At 34.9% G+C, this 21,826-nt stretch overlaps 3 protein-coding genes, 1 long non-coding RNA gene and 1 pseudogene across 5 annotated transcripts; 3 read left to right on the top strand and 2 right to left on the bottom strand.

The window, feature by feature from the left end:
- Positions 1-2,514: 2,514 nt before the first annotated feature.
- LOC142505553 (shaggy-related protein kinase alpha-like) lies at positions 2,515-6,655 on the top strand. 2 transcript variants are annotated; one of them, XM_075618585.1, is made up of 12 exons: positions 2,515-2,861; positions 3,936-4,187; positions 4,301-4,393; positions 4,554-4,613; positions 4,731-5,003; positions 5,119-5,193; positions 5,367-5,423; positions 5,500-5,691; positions 5,785-5,880; positions 5,987-6,070; positions 6,193-6,295; positions 6,390-6,655. In XM_075618585.1, exons 1-12 carry the CDS (start codon positions 2,802-2,804, stop codon positions 6,449-6,451), a joined length of 1,407 nt encoding a protein of 468 aa, XP_075474700.1. In that variant the 5' UTR covers positions 2,515-2,801; the 3' UTR covers positions 6,452-6,655. The 2 variants fall into 2 exon arrangements, with proteins under 2 accessions (XP_075474700.1, XP_075474699.1); XM_075618584.1 differs by having other exon boundaries at positions 2,517-2,861; positions 3,936-4,193.
- Positions 6,656-7,576: 921 nt separating this feature from the next.
- On the top strand, positions 7,577-10,360 carry LOC142505556 (16 kDa phloem protein 2-like). Its single transcript, XM_075618587.1, has 5 exons — positions 7,577-7,744; positions 9,004-9,069; positions 9,182-9,308; positions 9,429-9,543; positions 10,079-10,360. Exons 1-5 carry the CDS (start codon positions 7,678-7,680, stop codon positions 10,145-10,147), a joined length of 444 nt encoding a protein of 147 aa, XP_075474702.1. The 5' UTR covers positions 7,577-7,677; the 3' UTR covers positions 10,148-10,360.
- Positions 10,361-10,573: 213 nt separating this feature from the next.
- Positions 10,574-13,717, bottom strand: LOC142505555 (digalactosyldiacylglycerol synthase 2, chloroplastic-like). The gene is given in 6 exon segments (XM_075618586.1): positions 10,574-11,196; positions 11,198-11,246; positions 11,428-11,777; positions 11,934-12,200; positions 12,690-13,067; positions 13,453-13,717. Coding segments are annotated over 5 exon segments (1,392 nt in total). The 5' UTR covers positions 12,972-13,067; positions 13,453-13,717; the 3' UTR covers positions 10,574-10,752.
- Positions 13,718-14,868: 1,151 nt separating this feature from the next.
- On the bottom strand, positions 14,869-18,026 carry LOC142505123 (bifunctional protein FolD 4, chloroplastic-like; annotated as a pseudogene).
- LOC142505124 (uncharacterized) lies at positions 16,721-17,475 on the top strand. The gene is made up of 2 exons (XR_012804378.1): positions 16,721-17,292; positions 17,323-17,475. It is a non-coding gene; the product is annotated as an uncharacterized LOC142505124 (long non-coding RNA).
- Positions 18,027-21,826: the final 3,800 nt, after the last annotated feature.

The following is a 21,826-nucleotide window of genomic DNA, read 5'->3' as shown; positions in this document are numbered from 1 at the left end:
GGGATGCGCAATCTACGAAATTTGTGAAGAATTGTTCATGTCAACATCAGGGAGAGTTTACGTGACTGCACTCTTTTTCCCTTACTATGGTTTTTATCCCAATGAGTTTTTCTAAGTAAGGTTTTTAACGAGGCAGTACAAAAACACGTAATGAAGACATCATCGTATCATGATCATCATCACAAGGGGGAGTATTGGAAAATAATATTTAAAATGTGTGTATTGAATATTTGAATGTTGAAAATAAGAGTTGTAAATATTGAAAATTAGTGTGTGATGATGTATGTAATGATGTATTTTATTTTTGGATTATTTGTAAAGATTTCCTATAAATAGATCTCTCATTTGTGAAGAAAATCACAATTGAGTAGAGAAAAAAATATTATAAAGTATGTAGTTTGGTAAATTTTGAGAGTTTGAGATTTTTACTTTTTACCATAAATTTTTACTTTTTCACAACAATGAGAACTTTTTTTTTTTAAATAGTAAATAAAGAAAGAGAGATTGGGTCAATGGCCCATTCATAATTTGAAATAATCTTATTTTTAATTTGTATTTGTGAAATTTGAATTGTGATTTTTATTGAAGAATGCAAATTATTATTAATTCACATGTAAAATATTATTTATTTTTTAAAAATAATAATAAACTGAGTAAAAAATTCCAGATAGAATCAAATGAAATGTATTAAATTTTTATAAAAAACAATTTAAAAATAATAAACAGATCCGTTCTTTGTTTCACGCGAGATTGATGTATATAGTGTCACACTAATAATGATGAGTATGTCTCTTATGAGACGGTTTCACGAATATTTATTTGTGAAACAGGTCAACTCTGCCGATGTTAACAATAAAAAGTAATACTTTTAGCATAAAAAGTAATACTTTTTCATGGATGACTCAAATAAGAGATCCGTCTCACACAAATTTTTATCCTAATACTTGTGATGAAAAATAAATAAAATTATTAGAAAATAAAATTAGTTGAGTAAAACTTAAAATTGGACGACGATAAATAATTGACAATATTTAAAAAACGTGGGTGTTCCGTTCCGTATACATTTTTTCTGGTATTTCGTTAGAATTAAAACTAGATTTGGGCGTAATCGGTGCAGTTTGAGCCCAACCCATTTAGAACTTCAAAATAGATCTTCAAACCCAAAAACCACATCACCTGGGCCCAATCCATAAATTTGAAAGAGCAAACTTCCTAAATGAGGTCCATATTCCATTCAGGGAGTGTTAGGTATTTGGCTGAAAAAGTATTTTATTAATAATAGATTTCAAATAAAAAGTATCCTTGGAGAAATTAAAATAAGTCATAAATACTTACAAATTTGCCTAAAATATTGGGTGAATTTACGATTCACAAATTGAAATCATCCAAACAAGTTAAATAAACTCAAAATTCATGATTTCAAATAATTTTAATTAAAAAAAACAGCTTAAATGTTGTTTTTTAAAAAACCAAAAAGCAACCAAATGCTCACTAGATAAAAGCTTTAAGTTCGAATGATCTCTAATCAAATTCTCAAGTTACATTTGGAGTATTTTGTGTAATTGAATTTCATTTTTTGTATACAAATCCGATTTAATTATTTTCACAATTTCTAGATTGACATGTTTAGAAAGTAGTGTCAAAAAATCGAATCGAGCCGAATATTCGATCTATTGTTTGATATTAAGGTTCGAGAATGCAATTTCGAAAGCTCGTACATAAACACATATATATTTAATATATAATATATTAATAAAATTTAATCTAGCGAACTATTGAACACAAAATTTTGTCTCGAGTTCGGCTAGAAAAAAGTTTGAACAACTTCGGATTCGACTCGAGTTCGATAAATTTGAATAAAAATCAAACATTTATCGAACCGACTTAAAAAATTCACGAGCTAACTCGATTTGTTTACATAATATAAAGCTTAAATAAGACATTTGAAACCCCTCAAATCACTATAGTAATTTCGAATCATTTGTTTCAAATATTTTCTTTTAAACGTAGATGATTTATAATATAAAGATTTCAAATTCAAAACGATGTCTCGAAATTAATTATAATAAGATATCTCCTAGAACTCAAAAATAATTTTTTTCATTAAACGAAATCTTTTAAACGCAATCTAATTTCAATATTTAAAAATTATTAAATTGCATTTCCATGGATTTTTTAAAATTATATATTATAGTGTAAACAGAGGAGTCAATTAGTTCACATTTATTTAAAGATTCAAAATTTCAAAAGTCTAAATCTAACTGCAATAAAGCGAACGCCCGGTCAAATTATAGTCGCCGAAAACCCAAAATCCCCCGAATATTCCGCCAATCACCTAATAAATTTCTCAACTCTCTAAGCCCATTTTCGTCATTTCATTTTCAAACTACTACACTATATCCACCGTCCGATCACAATAAGGTGAATCAACGGCTCACAACGAAAGTCCGATCACCTGCACACAAAAATCAAAAGGGAAGAAATTTGGTCGGATTGAATAATGATTAGGCGTTGAAGTTTTGACCGAAAGGATTTCTTGAATTTCGTTTTCTTTCCATTGTCTTTACCTTCTCTCTCTCGTCATCTATGCTGGAGGAAGAGAGATAGAGGAAGAAAATATTTTCATTTTTTTTACCTTCTCTTTGCTTCTTGTTCACATCTATTTCTCGTGTTTCCCTTTTCTCTGTTTGTTTTTTGATCGTTGGTATTGTTTGTTTTGATCAAAGATTGAGCTGGGAAGCATTTTCGTTCATTTCCCATCTGGATTTGATTTTTGGTTGGTGTTTGGTTAGAAGTGTAAAATGAATATGATGCGTCGGCTCAAGAGCATTGCTTCAGGCCGCTCCTCCGTTTCAGATCCTGTAATTTTCTCTCATATGCGTTCTTTTTTGCAAATTTGTTTGTGGGTTTCTGGTTATGTATCTATTTCTTGAAGATCTTGGTATGAATTTGATATGGGCAGCTTGGAAAATTTGAGAAAACAACCGAAACTGATGAAAGCTTTAATCTTTTACATATGTCGTGCATCAGTCTGTTAATTTGTGGAATTACCTGTGCTTAAATTGTATGAAAGAAAAACCATTAGAGAAAATAGTGATTATTTTTTTTGGATTTTTTGTGAGTCTTGTCATTCCGTTTGAAGATGATGTTACACATAAATTTGGTCAACTCGCCGCTGCATCTTTGTCGTATGTTTGAAGTTTCTTTTGGCTTCGTTGATGCTTTAATGGTATGCGAGTAAAATAGCTAATTTTTAGCTGTTACGCTTAGATTAACATTGAGCTCCTCTGATTTTCCATCGAACCATACGATTCATGTTTAGATCAAATAGAATTAGAGAGGCAGCTTTTAGTTTAAAGTAAAACCAAACTAATTTTGCGGTCTCCAGGATATTTGTGCTTTATACTAGTCTATTTGGAACAAACTCTATCTTATTTTGTTGTGTCTGAATAGGAATCAAGAAGTGTGATTATCTAAATGTGGAAACAATTATGAAATGAAAATCTATTCTTCACTTTGTGGGCGATGAGGCTAGCGTATGGTTGGTGGATTATATATTTCTCGTAGATCAATGCAAAATTGTTATTAAGTAGCATGTGTATCATTTTTTCGGATTTAATTTCATTTCTTGTGATGTCTAACGATTTATTTTTCGTAAAGTTCTAGAATAGTTACCGCGATTGTGATGTTTTACTGTATTAGCTAGTTTCTTTCTTTCTTTGGCGGATTTCTCATGCAAATAAGTTGTCCAAGAGGGCACACTAATCTTTTTCGGGGGTAAGTGAAGTTTGCGGTGTCCAAGTTTGAGGAAGGCTCTCAAATTTTTTTCCGCTTTGATCATTACATAGTTTTCGTGATATTAGATTTTCATGATGCTGAAATCTTTGACCTGAAAAATTTATGTAAGTGAATACAAGCTACTCCATTTGCTGCAGGGTGGGGATTCGGGCATTAAACGGGCGAAGGTGGAGCAAGAAATAGATCAAATAGTTGCCCGTGAAGCAGAGGCAGGAGAAAAATATTTGAGAGCGCCCGAACAGCAGATGGCTTCTAACTCTTCCGAATCTGTCGCCAGCACGTCAGATGTACATGGACGACCCGAGAAGTCTGGCTATGACGAGCTTCCCAAAGACATGCAAGAAATGAAAATTAGAGATGATAATAAATCTGATAACCAAGAGGACAGTGTAAAGGTTTTTCTCTTTCGCTATGATCATTTTTGTTGTACTAGATGCAGAAATAATATGCGAATCCTTCGTCTGGCGCTATATTTGAATGCTGAATGTCAACTTTATTCCAGGATATGGAGCCCACTGTTGTTAGCGGCAGCGGGACTGAGGCAGGTCAGATAATTGTGACGTCTGTTGGGGGTCGGGATGGACAACCAAAACAGGTGATTTTATTCTCTCTGGACTACTGTTGCAGCATTAGAATTATCTTTCTTTGTGGCCTGGATTTTTTGTTGGTTGCTACCAGAAAACATTCATTCAAGTTATCTTATTTCTATGTTTGGGGATTTTGGGCTCATCAATATTTTCTTTGTCATTCCTCAGACAATGTCTTATATGGCCGAGCGCGTGGTTGGAACTGGTTCATTTGGAGTTGTTTATCAGGTACAATTGGTTGCTTTGTGTCTATTTTGGAAGCTAGCGTGTGACTAGAGACTGCATAGGTTTGAAGGCAATAAATGTGACCAATTTTATTTTATTTTCTTATAATTCGCCTCTTAGGCGAAGTGCCTCGAAATGTGTGAATCGGTAGCCATAAAGAAGGTTCTACAGGATAGAAGATACAAGAACAGAGAATTGCAGATTATGCGCTTACTCAGTCATCCTAACGTTGTTCAACTGAAGCATTGTTTTTATTCTACCACTGAAAAGAATGAGGTGTACCTTAATCTTGTTCTTGAGTATGTCTCGGAAACCGTTTATCGAGCTTCAAGGCACTATACCAGAGTGAATCAATACATGCCTGTCTTTTATGTGCAGCTATATACATATCAGGTAATAAACTACGCAGAGCAAACGTTCTATTGATGTAACGGGGCATTTGTAAGCTTTTTTCACATTGTCGGGTTTTTCGTTGCAAATATTGAGTTTTGTTTCACATATATCGCAGATATGTCGTGCTCTGAATTATATACATAATGTTATTGGTGTTTGCCACCGCGACATAAAACCACAGAATCTTTTGGTATGGTTATTTTTTACTTGTTGATATTCCCCTTTTTCAATATGATGCATCATTCTTTAGAACTATTCACTTTGATAGTCCTTGAGAGTTTTCGCTAATTTCCTAAGAAAAACAAATATTTGTTTTTTTTATTCAACCAAGTTTGAACTGGTTAGTTATGATGCTTGCTACAGGTAAATCCCCACACACATCAGCTGAAGCTTTGTGATTTTGGAAGTGCAAAGATGCTGGTATGTTTATCTTGACACAAAAATCTGAATTTCGTGCCATCATATGGAAGTTATTGAGATTTCCTGGTTGATGCAGGTTCCGGGTGAACCAAATATTTCGTACATATGCTCTCGCTATTACAGGGCTCCGGAACTAATCTTTGGAGCCACGGAGTACACAACTGCAATTGATATGTGGTCTGTTGGTTGTGTTATGGCCGAACTACTTCTAGGACAGCCTCTCTTTCCCGGAGAAAGCAGTGTAGATCAAGTAGTCGAAATTATTAAGGTACACTATGTTTAATGATTCTATATGTTTCTTACTTTCAAGTCTTATTTTGTGCATCTTAAGTTTATATTTACATATGAAACTGCATGGTAGATTTTGGGGACTCCAACAAGAGAAGAAATTAAGTGCATGAATCCAGATTATAGAGAATTCAAGTTTCCTCAGATCAAAGCTCACCCCTGGCATAAGGTCTGTTGTGAACACGAGTCCAGATTCTACTGACACTCCTCCGTTCTCAACTAATATAATCTCGTTATTGTAAAGAAATCTAAATGGAGTTTTTTTTTTCCTTCAGATATTTAATAAACGAATGCCCACAGAAGCGGTGGATTTAGTGTCAAGGCTGCTCCAATATTCACCAACTCTACGTTTCACTGCTGTAAGTGATCCTTTACTCGATTATTTCAACATGATTTATGTTTTCTGGTCCACTGATAAATGTAGCATATTTGAGCTTCGAGATAAAAGCCATGTTCTTGATTATTCATCTCTTTTCACCAGTTGGAGGCTTGTGCTCATCCTTTTTTTGACGACTTGAGAGAACTTAACGCATGTTTGCCAAATGGGCGCCCCCTACCTCCCCTGTTCAATTTTACGCAAGAAGGTAAACTTACATATGTTTCTCTCGGACTAAATCTTGTTTATCTACTCGAAAAGGCATCTCTTCTAATCTACTCCACTGCCATTTCTGCTTCCAGAACTCGTCGGTGTGCCTGCAGAACTCTTGCAACGACTCATTCCAGACCATGCGAAGAAGTAAAAAAGAGTTCAAGAAAGTGGTGACCTGAAGAATCGGTGTGTGGTTTAGCGCGTAGTGATTTAGCTGCATGGTGTTAGATTAATTAGCTATTTTTTTATATGTCCTTTACCACTATTGAAGTGCCTTGTAGAAAGGAGTTTCCTTTTGTTGTATGTATATTTTACATACTTTCCCTTAAAAATACTCGCTCATCATCATTATATATGCTCTGGCTCAACCTTTTTTTTTAAAAAAATATTAAAATTATAATGAAAAACAAAAAAGCAAAAACTTGTGTGGGACGGAGTTTTTATTTGGATCATCCATGAAAAAGTATTATTTTTGATTGTGAATATTGTTATGGTTGACATGTCATACTGACAAAGATTCGTGAGATCGTCTCACAAGAGACTTACTCAAACAATAAAGTGTCAGGAATAATATTTAGTTATGATGTTTGACTCTAAGGTAGTTACAACATACACATACTTTTACACATATTGGGTCCCAAAAAAAAAATCTGAAATTGCTTTTGGATTGAAAGATTTATATTTAGAAGAGTATTTGGAATAAGTATTTGAAGTGATTATATATTGCGATAAATTTGAAATTCATGATTAAAAAAACCACTAATTAAAAGATCTGAAATATAAATTAATTTACTCAAACAAATCAATATATTTGTTATTCGATCTAAACGCAACTTGGATGAATTTGGACATTATTAAATTATCGATTTCTCTTGATAAATATAGCTGCCATCTCATATTCAAATTCATTAAATCAGTATTTATGTTGAAAAATATTTTAATTTTTTTTCCCTAAAAAATTAGGTGAACAATAGGGGGTAGTTTTGCATCTTCCTCTTATATATTTATTATTTGATATTTAAAGATTTTTTAAATATCAAATAATCTTAAAAAAATCGATGAAAATTAATCCAGTCAAAATTAATTTATGTATAACGAGAGATTTTATGAAAATGGGATATATAATTTTTAAATATATATCCTTTTAAAAAAACGTGTTAGATAAATGAGTCATTAAAGTGGTCAACGAACCGGAAGCATTTGAACCGTTACGAACTGGGCCGAGTAAACTCAAACCGGGTTTCAGACAACATCGCATGATTTCATGGTCGTACGTTTCTCATTTCTCAGTCATCTGACAAGAAGAAGTGGAAGAGAGTAGAGGACCTGTTCAAAATCTTTTGAATCCCAATCTTACATTTCATTCCGATCCCCAAGATGCCTCGAGGAACGCTTGAAGTCCTCCTTGTTTCTGCCAAAGGACTTGATGACACTGATTTTTTATGTACGTATAATTATCAAAGATCAAAGCTTTAGCTATGTCTGTTTCTTTATTAAAATGGGTACTGAATGTCGATGGGATTCGTTTCTTCTCGTGTATAAATTTATTCTTGGTTTCTGTTAAATTTTAAAATGGTCATCATTTTCTTGGTGTGTTTCAGCCGAAGGTTTCGAGGACGCTACTACTTTATTCCGTATATATGTCTATAATCATCCAAACTAAAAATGAAAGATCCGATATTTGTTTGTCTTTAATTTTTTGCGAGTTCTGATGGGCTAAATTTTTTTCCTTGGGTTTATGTTGATTCTCTTAAATAGTTTTTGTCTTAAAGTTGTTTTGATTTTCCTCGTTCTTGATGTCATGTGATTCTGCTATTTGTGTTTCTGGGTTATCAAGATCCAACCTTCCGTGTTTCTGTATTTTCAAGTTTGATCTTTGAAAGAATAGATTTGATTTTGGATATGGATTTTTTGAGTCTGAAATTGTTCGGACGATTTGGACGAATCTGTTGGTTTCTTTTTGTGATTTATAACATTTCATTTCACGTGCTTTACAAATGGTGTTCACTCAACATCTCACTCTATTTATGTATTTGATTTTCATACCATATTTTATGTATACATACCAATGACAAAGTGTGTTCTGAATAATTTTTTAATTTAGTTTAAATGAAATGTTTCACTCGTCTGTCTGCATAAAATGGGAGACGATTTCATCTAGGATGGAAGATTGTACAGAAACAGAAGATCTGGAGTTTGTTGAATGATCATGTGTGGTGATTGGCTTCTTGTTAAGTGATGTAATTTTATTCATTAACATCCGAAACAGTGATGTTCTTCTCATCTGAGAGATATATTGACTGCAATTCTGATTAATATTTGCATTAAACTCGTTTCCGTTTCTTTGAAATAAAAAAATAACATGAACCTACGCAAAATTGAGGAATGTCTGTTGCTATAACCATATATCTATGTTGTTCAAATGTCTGGAGATATTTTGGGCTGTTTCCATCAAAATTAGAACCCATGCTACGAAACCACCAAAGTTCCCTGACATTGTCTTGTGCTAAACATAGTGTCACATCTTCCATGACAAGAACCAGATGCTCACAATATGTTCCATCGTACTTGCCATGTTTCGGATCTTTTAAGTGATACATCTGACGATAAACATAAGAACTGAGGTTAAGAGTAGCCGGATATTTGAAATGCAAAGTTTTCTGAGTTTGTCTATAACGAGTCTGATTGTTTGGTACTTGGCAGCTAACATTGACCCTTATGCCGTTGTAACTTGCCGAACTCAGGAGAAAAAAAGCAGTGTTGCAAAAGGTTTGGTGTTGTTTTCAATATTGGGCTTTCTTAATATATGCAGAGATAATAATATTGCTAACCATTTCTTAAAAAATCCGCTGTCATTTTTTCTTGGCGTACACACGTGCAGGACAAGGATCTAGCCCTGAATGGAATGAGACCTTCCTTTTCACTGTCTCTAGCGGCGTAACGGAAATCAGAATCAAAATAATGGATAGTGATAATTTCTCTAGTGATGATTTTGTTGGAGAAGCAATGTGAGTGCTATTCTAGTTTATTATATTATGATCAATAAATGAGATGCTTGGATTTATTTTTGTTCACAGTTAAAAATTCTTGTTGAACTTTTATTTTATTTTTGTTTTCTAAATGCACAGTATTCCTCTGGAGCCAGCGTTTGTCGTAGAAGCCATGCCACCAGCTGCATACAATGTTGTCAAGGATGAACAGTACTGTGGAGAGATAAGAGTTGGCCTCAAGTTCTTTCCTCAGGTTACTAAATTGAGTACTCTGAGTAAAATTTCCTGCACGAAAATCAATAAATATTCCCTTACTAAGTGCAATATTTAAATTAAGAGTGAGTATTGTGATTTTACTGGGGATTCTAAGATGCCTTATATTCAGCTCCACGTCGAGCAGGGACAGCCTTTTCCCATCAATTGGGATTGGCATCTATTATGTGTTTTTTTGTGCAAAATACAAGAATTTTCACCCTGTATTTATAAATTTTAGTGTACTGTAGGTTGTATGCCCTTTGCTTATTTGAGTTATATGCTGATATGGATGCTCTTCCTGATTTGGGACTCTACCTAGTTTTACGTTTCAAGTGTTTTAAAATGAGAACTAAATGGCTTTTAGAATTAATGCGGAGGCTTGTGTCAGTATATATGGATCCCTTTGTGCTTTTAATTAAGACTCAGCTCGACTTTATGCCTATACATACTCACACGCTCATGTTGTAACTGGTATGAGTGTCACTTTACTCTTTTTATTCTCATTTTTGGATACTCTATGATCTTTGTTGCAGGAAAACTGTGAAAGAGAATTTGGCAATGAGGATAACCTTGGGGGATGGAAAGAATCGTCGTTTGACTAAATATGGATCATAGAGGAAGTTGCATTATATTCCAGCACCTTTCTTGTCTTAAAATTGAGCAAAAATATGTTGTGTGCGCAGATTATCTCTGCTACTGCCGTGTTTAAAGTTTGAACGAACAAATTATGTTTGGCAACCTTTTATTTGTGCAGACTTCAAGGATTCATGTGTTCTTGAAATAAAATATTATCGAAGGACAAAGATTTGGTGTTTTGTGAAGCCATTTTTCTGAATGTACATCGACCCCCACCCCCCTCATTGGGTTCCGCCACTGCTAGTGCTTGGATGGATCACTCATTGCATGTCTCGTGTCATGTATATCACTTGTGAATCAATATGTTATATGTGTGTTGGAGAGATCACAACCAAACATAATACATCAAAACATACATCAAGTAATAATCCTTGCTGCTACGAGAAAAGAGAGAATCCAAATACATTTATTTTCTGCATTAACTGGTTCCTACAAATCATCATTATACATGTTACAAATGTAAAAATATAAACCCCCCATAAAAAAGCTCACAAGAAACGACTTTAAAAGTGCAGTAATCACTTAAGTACGTACCTCTGAAAGCTAACTTGCCGGCAATCATCTATCAATTCTAGAAAACCCATTTTCTCGAAGGAGTTGACTGTTTTTTCGAAGGAACAGATAAGCCAACCTCTTTGCATTGCTCTTCATCTGGTTGTGTACTAAAGAATGCAGTTCCCATTAAATGAACAGAGGTGGATGCATCTTCGAGACGACTCCTCATGTTCATAGATGTTGACATGAAAAGCTTTGAGGGTGTTTTTGTGAATTTTTTTGCAAGCAAGTTGTTGAGCTGTGCAGCATTTAGGAATCGTTCTGTGGCCGCCTCCCAGGATAGCTCATGCCTTTGAGCATCAGTTTGTGGGGCAGGTTGATCTTGCAACGCCTGGAGTGTTTCCCTAACGAACCCCTCCCCATCATCATATGTTCGACAATTTGGAAACTGCTTGAAGAAATCATTCGAGGGATGATTGGCGCATACGACTATTTTGCCCATTGCCAAAGCTTCAGCTGTGGCTTGTGCAAACTACATCTGTGGTGCTAGGATTCAAGAACACCTTATAGCTAGAGGAAGAAAAAAAATAAAATCCAACCATTATCAACATTGTAATTAATCAATGACTGATAATAATTGTTAAAAAAAAAAACAATTTAGCGCACAATAATTAGCTTGAACAAAAATTCAACCAAATGTGTAAAACAGGTACAACAAATATCATATCAAAGAACAATGCTACAAGCTTACTCATGAAATAAAGGATCGCCGTGATCACACCCAGGATGAACCCTGACGGGTATTTCCAAATTTTTAGCAGCTTCCTGAACTTGATCAGAGTCCTCCCCGCTACCATATAAATCAACCTCAAGTCCAATTAGCTCTTTTTGGTGATCCCGAAGAAGTTTAAGTAGTTCTTTGTAGCCTTTACTCCACACCATCTTCCCAATGTAATAAACGCCTTTCGTGAAGGCGTGGTCTCCGTTATGTAGTTGTTCTTTCTTTTTCAAGCCAATATCAAGAAATCTCGGGTTTACTCCATGTACATTGCAGACTACAGACCTTGGAAGTTCTTGGGTGGCAGCTGATAATCTTATTACCTTACAATTGTAGGAAGTTACAATGTCAGAATATATCAATCAAGAGACGCCTGTAATGCAAGAAATTCTTATTTGAAGAGACTAAAATGTAAAAGACGCATAAAGTTCTCTCGCAATAAATTAGCGACAGAAATGGACAGTTGCCGAGAAGCATACCCTGTGACAATATATATTCACAACCCAACTGTTCATGTATTTTAGGAAAAAAGCTTGCAGTTGCCCATTCTTCTCTCTCCTCACATATTCCAGATAATTAGTGTGAACAATCCCAACAACCAAGCGAAATTTTGTTTTCCACCTTTTCCCATGATGATACCACGTGAGATGCTCAGGTTCTTCAAGGACGGCGACATCTGCCTCTTCATCTGGGATCACTTCAGTAATGTCCCCCAAAGCAAGAATGCTCCGTTTATGTAGAGAAAACTGCAGTCAAGAACGAAAGCGCATGAAAAATGATCAGATTGGGTTTAATTTAGCATGGTGAATTAACGTTTCAAAATTGCAGTAATATGATTAGTATGAATTCCACTTTTCACAAAGGCATCAAAGATCTTATCAATATCATATATTTATGATTGAACTGAGCAGAAATAAGCATCTGAATATATGTAGACATATAAATGCAAAAATATTCTTCAGATGCTTATTTCCCTCTCAACATACCCTACATGTAAAACTAAGAGAGCCTTTTCTGACTAGTCATAACTAGCATACAGGAGCTATTGATCACGTACAACAATGAGCGTCAGACTTAAAAACATTTGAACAAAGCAAAATATAGATGATATATATGGGGGTATAAGAAAACTTTTACAAACAAAAACAGGCTACCAACTTTAGAATGGACCTCGAGGAGCTAATATTTTAACAGCTATACATGCATGCTCAATCTACTTTCACGAATAGACTTACTTTCCCGGGATAGAAACATATTGTAAAACTGGATACCAATCCAGACCTTTCTTCCAGCCACTGGCGAACATAGGCTTCCTGTTCCGATGGAGAACTAAATGTAATTTTGTTTGGATAGACGCGCTCTTGGTCCTTCAATTTCAACCAAGGAATCACCAAAGTAACTTTTCGCTCCTCATTTTTAGCGAGATATGCTGCACGAAAAAGAGGGTTGACAGCAGTTCCAGTTAGCCATGGAAGGCTAGCTGTAGTAAATATCACTATATGTTGCTTCTTATCCATACACTCGTGAGATTGAACGCTGATAGCTTCTTCAGAGATACCTCATGGACAATTTAGCCATAGCTAACACCAAGAGCATAACAAGAAACGCCTTATCTGCATTAACAAAAAAAATTGAAAGTTTGTCAGCAAGATTCGGTCGCCCTAGGCTGGATATCGAAGCAGTAATTGAAATTGTCAACTTTAATCGAACAAAAGATAATTGACACCCATATCAGAGATTTGTGACTGGAACACATAATTCCACTACCAGAATCATCAACCAATAGAATCTCAAGAAATTAGCTAACTAGTGGCGAAATAATCCCATCCAATGCCTCCAACACAATAATTACGGACGAAAACGGATGCGCAAATCCCACGTAAATGGCAGAAAAAAACCAAACACTTAAAAAATCAAATCACGAGATATTCTGCTAGCAAACGTAAATATTGAACAAAATAACTGTGAAAACGTAATAAAGCCATTATTGTGCTTCACCTGGATATCGCAAGCAAGCAGCGCAGGAATTGTGGAATCCAAAAGACAAGACTTTTCTTAACAAGCACAACAATTACCATCTGAGAAGATTAGTGCAAAAACACAAACACGAATCAGGGTGCTGATTTGGGGAGAAAAATGCTCGGAAAATTATCCACAAAAGAAATAGCGAAAACGAGCTGGTGAAGAAGAAGATTCGAAAAATATGTGAAGAGGTTAGAATCACATGAATTCAGGCTCATCGTAGCTCTCACGCGCTGCGTGGTTAGTTTGATTGCGATTACAGCGAAGCCTGTGATTGGTCAGATAATAAGGGCGTGTTTGGAACGTAGCAATACAATTGAATCCAATTTTCTAACATTTTCCATATTAGAGAAATCCAATTTATTAATAATTTGTCGATACATTGGTCAGTTTGGGGAAATTTTGGCTTAAATTTTTCTCAAAATGTTAGGATGTATATATATTTTTGAGGAAACTGAGTAGTAAAATGTAATAAATTTGAAATAATCTCCAAGTAAATTTTCCATTTCAAATTTATTCATATATAAAGTATATTATAAATTCAAGAAAAATAGCTCAGCCACACCTACGTGTTCGATCAATTGAACGAGCGAGTCAACAATAATATTAATATATATGCCTTCATTTTAAAAGTATATAAATTTAATTTGTTAAAGTAGACATTTTATGCCAAAGTTTGTCATTCATTTAATAAAATAAAATTGTTTTATCCAAATCATCATCGAAAAAAGAAGAAAGTTGAGACGTGCAGCGGTATATTTCCACTATTTTCAATTAAAAAAAAGAGTAGGTCTTTTGTGATACGGTCTCGCGAATCTTTATCTGTGAAATCGGTCAACCTTATCGATATTCACATTAAAAAATAATACTCTTAGCATAAAAAGTAATAATTTTTCATGGATGACTCAAATAAAAAATCTGTCTCACAAAATACGATCCGTGAAACCGTATCACACAAATTTTTAACTTAAAAAAATAGACATATTGTTAGTTTGTTGACTTACCCTTGACAAAATGTAATATTTGAGAACCTAACATGGAAGAGATATGACAATCGACAAGTCCAAAATGTTTGGCTTTTAATATTTATTCAGTGGTATTACTTTCTTTTTTATTATTAATTTTTTCGCTGATCTGACGAGTAAACTCGATTCTCGTCTAGAGTGAAAATTAATATTTTATCATAGATTAAGTCAAACAAAAGATCTTATCACAAATTTGATTCTCACGAAATTAACTCATGAAACGATCTCATAAATTTTTGTTTATTTTAATAAATATTTTAATGAATATTTAATAATCATAAACCCCCCCCCCCCCCCCCCGCTGCAAATGGCTCAGGAAATAATCATAAACCTCTCATCAAAGCCGTACCTTTTTTAATTTCCTGGGTATTTCAATGTCAATTTTATGATAAATTGCTTTGCTCGAATAGCGTATAATATTTACTAAATTAATAATTCGATGAACATGTTTTTTGATACGCACTGTTCCTATTTCCTTTCTCCAATTGTAGCCGGATGTACAAAGATTCTGCGCCTCAAATCTGAACCTGGATTGTATGTGTTTCAGCCATGGATTTCAGCAATTATGCACTGCCCAAAATCTCTAAGCTGCTTGAGAACAGATACAGCATACCCCAAGACATCGGTCTTCTGAATGATAAGAATAAGCGGTATCACTATCCATATTAAAAGGGAGGGAAAAGGATAATGAAAGAAACACCTGCAGTAAATCCACTCCACCAGATCACCAGTTTGTCGGTTGTTTAACTAGGTTTTTTTAATGGTGGTCACCAATTCCATCTTTTCTCCAATTAAACACCACCAATGCCGTGACGAGGCGTTTGTGACTCCCTACCGAGGAAATTGGTTAAATAACCTCGGTCAACTCTTTTTTACACTTGAGGAGGTCATTTTCTTAAAAAAAGAGTTGACCGAGGTTAAAAAATAAAATACCCCCTCCCTACCTCTCACCAATTCTTTGTTCCTCCAGTTTTACTGCTTGTTTCAGACAACGGAATCCTCCAGTTCTTGATAGCTTTGGCAGGTCTGGTCTCATTTCGGAAACATTGATTAGCTCTCTTGGCAGAGATAAGTGTATTTGAGAGAAGCATTGCTATGGTCATTGGTCCAACTCCACCTGGGACTGGGGTGATAGCTGAAGCAATTTTGCTTGCTTCCTCAAAACAAATATCTCCAACCATTCGATAGCCTTGTGGGCTAGTATCATCCTGCCACGTGTGAAGGTACAACAATCTTTATAATTCAACTAAAGGGTGCAAGAGGGATTGATAAGAAGACCTGTAAAAAGGTTTCTTACCTTAATGGGATTAATTCCAACATCAATGACAACTGAGCCAGGCTTGATCCAGCTACCTCTAACCAGGTTTGGCTGACCCACAGCTGAGATTAAATATCAGCTTCTCTAGTGACCTCCTCGGGATTTTTTGTTCCTCGCTGAACGACAGTGACCGTGGCATATTCCCTCTACCAGAACAAACAATATATTCAGGGAATAGAAATATTGTTTAATCTTCAATGAATCAAGAAAGTATATACTTGCAGAAGAAGAGCAGCAGGCAATCCCACAATATTACTCCTGCCAATTACAACAGCCCTCTTTCCCTCGATAGAAAGACCATATCTATGCAACAACTCTATGCATCCCTTGGGCGTACATGGAACAAATAGAGGTTCTCTATCTAACATGGCTAAAAGACCAATGTTTAGTGGGTTGAGTCCATCCACATCCTTTTCAATACGAACAGCATTTAAGATATTCTGCTCATTCATATGCTGGAGAGACACATTAAGACGTTTAGAAAGACCTTGTGATTTATTTAATGTTTACAAATCCATAATCACATTCTTGTAAAGCAAGAATTTCACAAAGAACTAAAGACACTAATTTTTAGAGTCTTACAGAAGGTAAAGGCAACTGAACAAGGATACCATTGACTGAAGGATCATCATTGAACCCTGAAATATGCTTAAGCACTTCTAGTTCTGAGGAGTCTTCAGGCAAGTGCACTATATGGGAATTGATTCCTACAGCTTCACAGGCTATCTTCTTGTTTTCTACATAAGTTGCAGAATCTTTCCGGTCCCCGACAAGAATGACTCCCAGTCCAGGAACAACCCCTGAAGATTCCTTCATCTTTGATATTTCAGTAGCCATTTCGTCTCTGATGTCTCTGGCCACTGAATTTCCATCAATAATCTTAGCCGATGCTTCTGTGACCACTGAAGCTACGGAAGATTTTCACTGAAATTAGAAGTCCAGCGAGACCAATTGACACAAAAGCTTTTATGCTCCTAACATACAGTTTTTAAAAGCCCATGAGATGTGTTAATAGACCAAAGGCTCAGAGAGATGCGGTGATACACCCAAACGCATGCCAAAGTCAACCCTTCAATGAAGTATGCCTCTTGATTGTGAAGCACGAGATTTAAAGCTCTTTATCCGTCAAGGCAGTTTTAAATTCAGGGAAGGTGATATGCAAGGAAAAATCATCCTAAAAATCAAATTAACACCAATTTCTATTGCTGTTCAATAGACAAACAAATTCTCTTTGGTTGTTCAGATTATACTATTTTTGTCTCTTAGGACCTCACACTTAAATACTCTTTACATCCACACTCTGCTATATACATGCTGCTTTGTGCCTTCAGAAACTATGATCTCAAAAAAAAAAAAAAAGATGCAAGAGACTAAAATCTATGCAAACATCTTCGTGCTGTCAGTACAAATTTCCTTACCAAATTACGAAACCAATTTAGGAGAGAACATCCGTTAGGCTATAAACCACAACTAGTGCCCCAACCCAAAAGGCTAGTAGTCCAGATGGAAGAACCAACAATATCAACCACATTATAAGACATAAAACGAAATCCGAGACCTAAGAAGCACTAGATATGCTCACTTCACTGTACAGAAGACACTACGGACAACAGACCAGTCACATTCCAAGAGGCAGTTGAGTTATTACTCAAGAAACCAACAAGATGAAGCTACACAACCAAATCAAAGACCCGACTTTTAGACTTTTAGTAAAACCGCTCCAATCCTTTTCACGCTTATTCCAACCAAAAGCTTCTTGCCAATCGATAGAAACATGCAAAAGTTAGTTAATTAATCGATTGCACGCAATTCTTGATGAACATCAATCTCTCGAATCCCAACATAAAAGCTCGCAAATTACTAAATGAAAACAACGATACATAAAGTAATAAATAAGGAATCATATAATTTCGTATGGATATTGGATCATGAATTAGAAGTTTAAAAAAAAAAGTGAGGGGGGATGAGATACGGGCGTCCGTGTCGAAACTTCTACTGGTGGGAACCAAAGGCCCTCGAGTAGGCGCCGCGCGGATACTAGTCACAGGAAAAACTCTGCGCAACCCATGATTGCACCCGTGGACGAAGGAACGGGTAGCTGTGCTGACTATAGCGGCGGCGAAGGCCGTCTTACGACCGAGGTTTCCGTACATGACGCCGCAGCTCCACGTTTGGTCTTTCGCAAGTGAATAAGAATTAAATATCGATTTTATTTCTTTATAATTATTTTTTAAGATAATTATTGTTATATTGTAATAATCAATGTCTGAGCGTTTCTGAAATGGACAAGAAGCCATGATCAAGTAATAGTAGTTTTCATAGACTTATGAATTGCACAAAAAATAGCATTTTACAATTAATTGAGAAATATAAACTAAACAAAAAATAAATATATCTAAAAAAAATTTGAAAAGTTCAATTAAGAATTTAAGATTGTTCCTGAGCTTGCTTTCTCGTGTTTTAAATCGAGACCATTCTCGTAGCCTTCATTCGACTGTTCGTATTCGTTGGTGTTTCCTTTCGACGACACTTTTCTTGTTAGTTGCTGCTTCAAGAACGTGTTGCTAATTTATTTTCTCCATGAAGAGTTGTTGGAAATGGACCTTGCAATATAAGATGCCATCTAAAGCAGCATATGATGAGTGCATAAGTTGGCAGCCCCAATGAGCACATTTGAAGCATGATTTGTATTCTTGGAAGTTTAATTAACAATGGCAAAAAGTGACGAGCAAAGATATTTTGGTGATAAAAAGATGACAAAATAATAACGATAATAATAATTTTCTTGAGTCGAATAAGCTAATATTTTGTTCCTCTTAATTTGTAGAGTAGGAGTGCAAGACAAAATATATGAGGGTATCAGATTAACTCACTCCACACGAGATCGATCATTTGACAGGCCAATTTACTTGGATCTCATATTTCTACATGTGAAATTCAAAGACAGTTGACCCAAGGCTGCTAGGCATATCATGGCGGCAACACTACCTTCTGGCTTAGTATGATATCAGCTATGGTCTTTCCATGTCTATCAATTCTTCTCGAGCAATTAACGCCTCCATCCAGAAAATCCCTTTAACTTAGTAGATCTCCACCTTAATATTTTCATCGGTCCACTTGTCTCTTCTATCTATGTCATCTTGTTCAAGAAACGACTTTTCTTACCCATGTTGGCGTTACTACGATAGCCTCTCGATATCAGGTAGAAAATGCGGGATTATGGAGAAATCCTGCAATGAGCTACGTTGTATAGTGGTATCTTTATGGTAGATGGAGCAGAGAGCTGAGATTCTGTATATGACAGATTCTTTTCTCGAATTGTATGTGGTTCCATATTTGTCCGCTACTGTTTCACTTCCCTGACCTAAAAAAACTTACAATAGAAGATTGCGTGTGGCTGACTATTGGTGTTATGGAGATCTAGGCTTCAACCACTGACATACTTGGAACTTGATCAAGGCTAGAGTCTTGATCTCCACGGAACCAACATTCAGTCACATGCAATTTTCCGGTTAAAGTTTTTTTAAGTCAAGGAAATGAAGAAGGAGGTGACAGATATTGGGATTCAGTTCACTTGGAATTTGAGCACCTAACAGATGTAAAATTTTTAAGTTGGAAAACCAACTAGAGGCAAGGGCTCGAAAAGCACAAGGCACTATCAGTTTTAGTTTATTCAATGACTTGCAGTGGAAAAGGCAGCGAAGCATGCCTACAGCTTCACCATTATGAACTATAAAAATGCTCTTGACATTCAGAGATACGATCTCGGATATCCAAGTTTGGATTTGATCGGGGTTGTGCCGGCTAGAAAGTACAAGAGAAAAATATTAATGTAATAGTTGGAGTAGTGGATATGAGGAGAATCTTGTTTACAAACTCTACTACTTTGTCCATCCTATTATAAGACTTTGCAAACAATAACAAATCTCTAATGTTTACCTGAAAATCGTTTCTCCATTTGTATACCCACGCTTTCCAAAATAAAACGTTCGTACATCATCTTTAGTTGAAAGGAAATATAGAAATATGAGTAAAAAATAATGCATACACGATTAGTGATAGTTTGATTTTTGGTCTCAATGACTTCTTACTCTCAAGGAGTTCCATTATTTTAATTTGTTATGAAATCTAAGAGAAAATGAAAATTAACGTACGTTAAGATGCAAATCCTAATATTTCATAGAATTCAACATAGAGAAAAATGTGATACACATATATATTTATAGACTACAATTTTAAATAATATGAGAGAGAACCATTTTAAACAAATAATATAAAACCAGAAAGTAAATATAACCATTTTAAACAAATAATATAAAACCAGAAAGTAAATATATATATATATATATATATATATATATATTTACACACACACAAACACACTACAGAAATAATATATACAAAATAATGTTCAAGTTGGAGGGAACACAATATGTAAAATGTTCAAGTTGGAGGAAAACCAACCAGAGACAACGGCTCAAAAAGAAGACATTATCAGTTTCAGTTTATTCAAGGACGTGCAATGAAAAATACATCGAGATAAGTCTACGCAGCTTCACCATTATGAATTTTACAAGTACTAACATTTCGAAGTACGATATTAGACATCAAAGTTTATATTTTTTCGGGGTTGTACAGGGCGAGAAAGTAATTTTCCTCAGTAAAAAGAAGTGCGCTACTTAGCAATGAGTGCTCTGTAAAAAGGCTGGAGAAAGCTTTAGGTCCTTACCTAACATGGTATCAGAGCTCAAGTTTTAATGTATGTGTTGGACTGTCTATAATTGGGCTACTCGTTCTGCCCATAATTAGGTCATTCGTAAACTTCACGCTCCATATGTACATTAATGGGCCTGGGATGGTGTTTTAGTTGTCCCGCGTCGGTTGAATAAAATATATGAGAGTTGCATATAGTGATTTGAACAATCATCCATTCTTGAGCTAATTTTTGGGATTGAGCTTTGTCTAATTCTCAATCTTAACATGACATCAGAGCTCAGGTTCCACCGTTATGCGTTGGGTTGTCCATAGTTGGACCATTCGTTCTACCCATAGTTGAGTCATTTGTATACTTCATGCTCCAGATAATCATTCCCAATGGTGAAGAAGTGTGCTAGTTGTCTCACAAAATCACTTAGACTAGTGTATATGAACTTGAACAATCTTCTTCTTGAACTAGTTTTTAATGTTGAGTTAGATCAAATTCTCACTCTTAACTAATATGTTTTCCCCCCCAAAAATTCACCCAATTGAATGGATAAATGATGAAGGGTATTACAGAAATATTAAAAAGTCGTACTTGATCGTTATTAAGTACAATTATACTTTGCTAAAATAACTTATCAATAAAATTTCTAATTTGTGTTCTCTATTTTTTTTTTCTTATTAATCGATTTCGTTTTATTTAAAATTCGCATTTGAGCGTATTTAATAGCGCTTAATATGATCAACTTATGTTTGACTTTTTTTTAATCTTTTTGGCCCAAGCTTCAAGCTTAAAAGAGGCTTAATCGAGTTTTTAAGTCCATAGTTGAGAAACTCACTGAAGGTTCCAAAGTAGTGGGAAAAATGGGTGATTATTGTTCGGTTTGGGTGATTTTCCTACCAAATTCGAACTGAATTGCTATGTGTCATTTGGTTCGAACTATAATTTTTAATTGCCATTTTTTGTACAAAATATATGTTTAATTTTTGACAGTTTCAGATTGTTAGGCGGGTTTTTCCAAAACACAAAAATATTCATCAAGTAAAGAAAATAAAATGGTTATCAATACAAATCATACAAAAATAATAGTTGAGACACGTAAACGAATTTAATTGACAGCTGGTAAAAAAATGTGGTAAAAACTAGATTTTATTTATTTAGTTTAGGTCAAATATACATTAGATTGTTTTTTATTCAAACATTTCAGTCCACTCTCAAGACGACAATTTTTTACTCAAAAATGTATTCATATTTTCGCCTCTCAGACTTTAATATGAATCATATTATGTAAAATATGATTTCTAC

Source organism: Primulina tabacum, chromosome 10, assembly GCF_025594145.1.
Source record: "Primulina tabacum isolate GXHZ01 chromosome 10, ASM2559414v2, whole genome shotgun sequence".
Lineage (NCBI taxonomy): Eukaryota > Viridiplantae > Streptophyta > Magnoliopsida > Lamiales > Gesneriaceae > Primulina > Primulina tabacum.
This window is presented reverse-complemented; position numbering and strand designations above follow the sequence as displayed.

Bases quoted from the DNA above. Each gene is read 5' to 3' on its own strand.
- LOC142505553 (XM_075618584.1), top strand. From the start codon at position 2,802: ATGAATATGATGCGTCGGCTCAAGAGCATTGCTTCAGGCCGCTCCTCC. The intron at 4,614-4,730 runs GTACAATTGGTT...TTCGCCTCTTAG, and splicing joins CATTTGGAGTTGTTTATCAG to GCGAAGTGCCTCGAAATGTG. The intron at 6,071-6,192 runs GTAAGTGATCCT...TCTTTTCACCAG, and splicing joins CAACTCTACGTTTCACTGCT to TTGGAGGCTTGTGCTCATCC.
- LOC142505556 (XM_075618587.1), top strand. From the start codon at position 7,678: ATGCCTCGAGGAACGCTTGAAGTCCTCCTTGTTTCTGCCAAAGGACTT. The intron at 7,745-9,003 runs GTACGTATAATT...GGTACTTGGCAG, and splicing joins TGATGACACTGATTTTTTAT to CTAACATTGACCCTTATGCC. The intron at 9,070-9,181 runs GTTTGGTGTTGT...ACACACGTGCAG, and splicing joins AAAAAGCAGTGTTGCAAAAG to GACAAGGATCTAGCCCTGAA.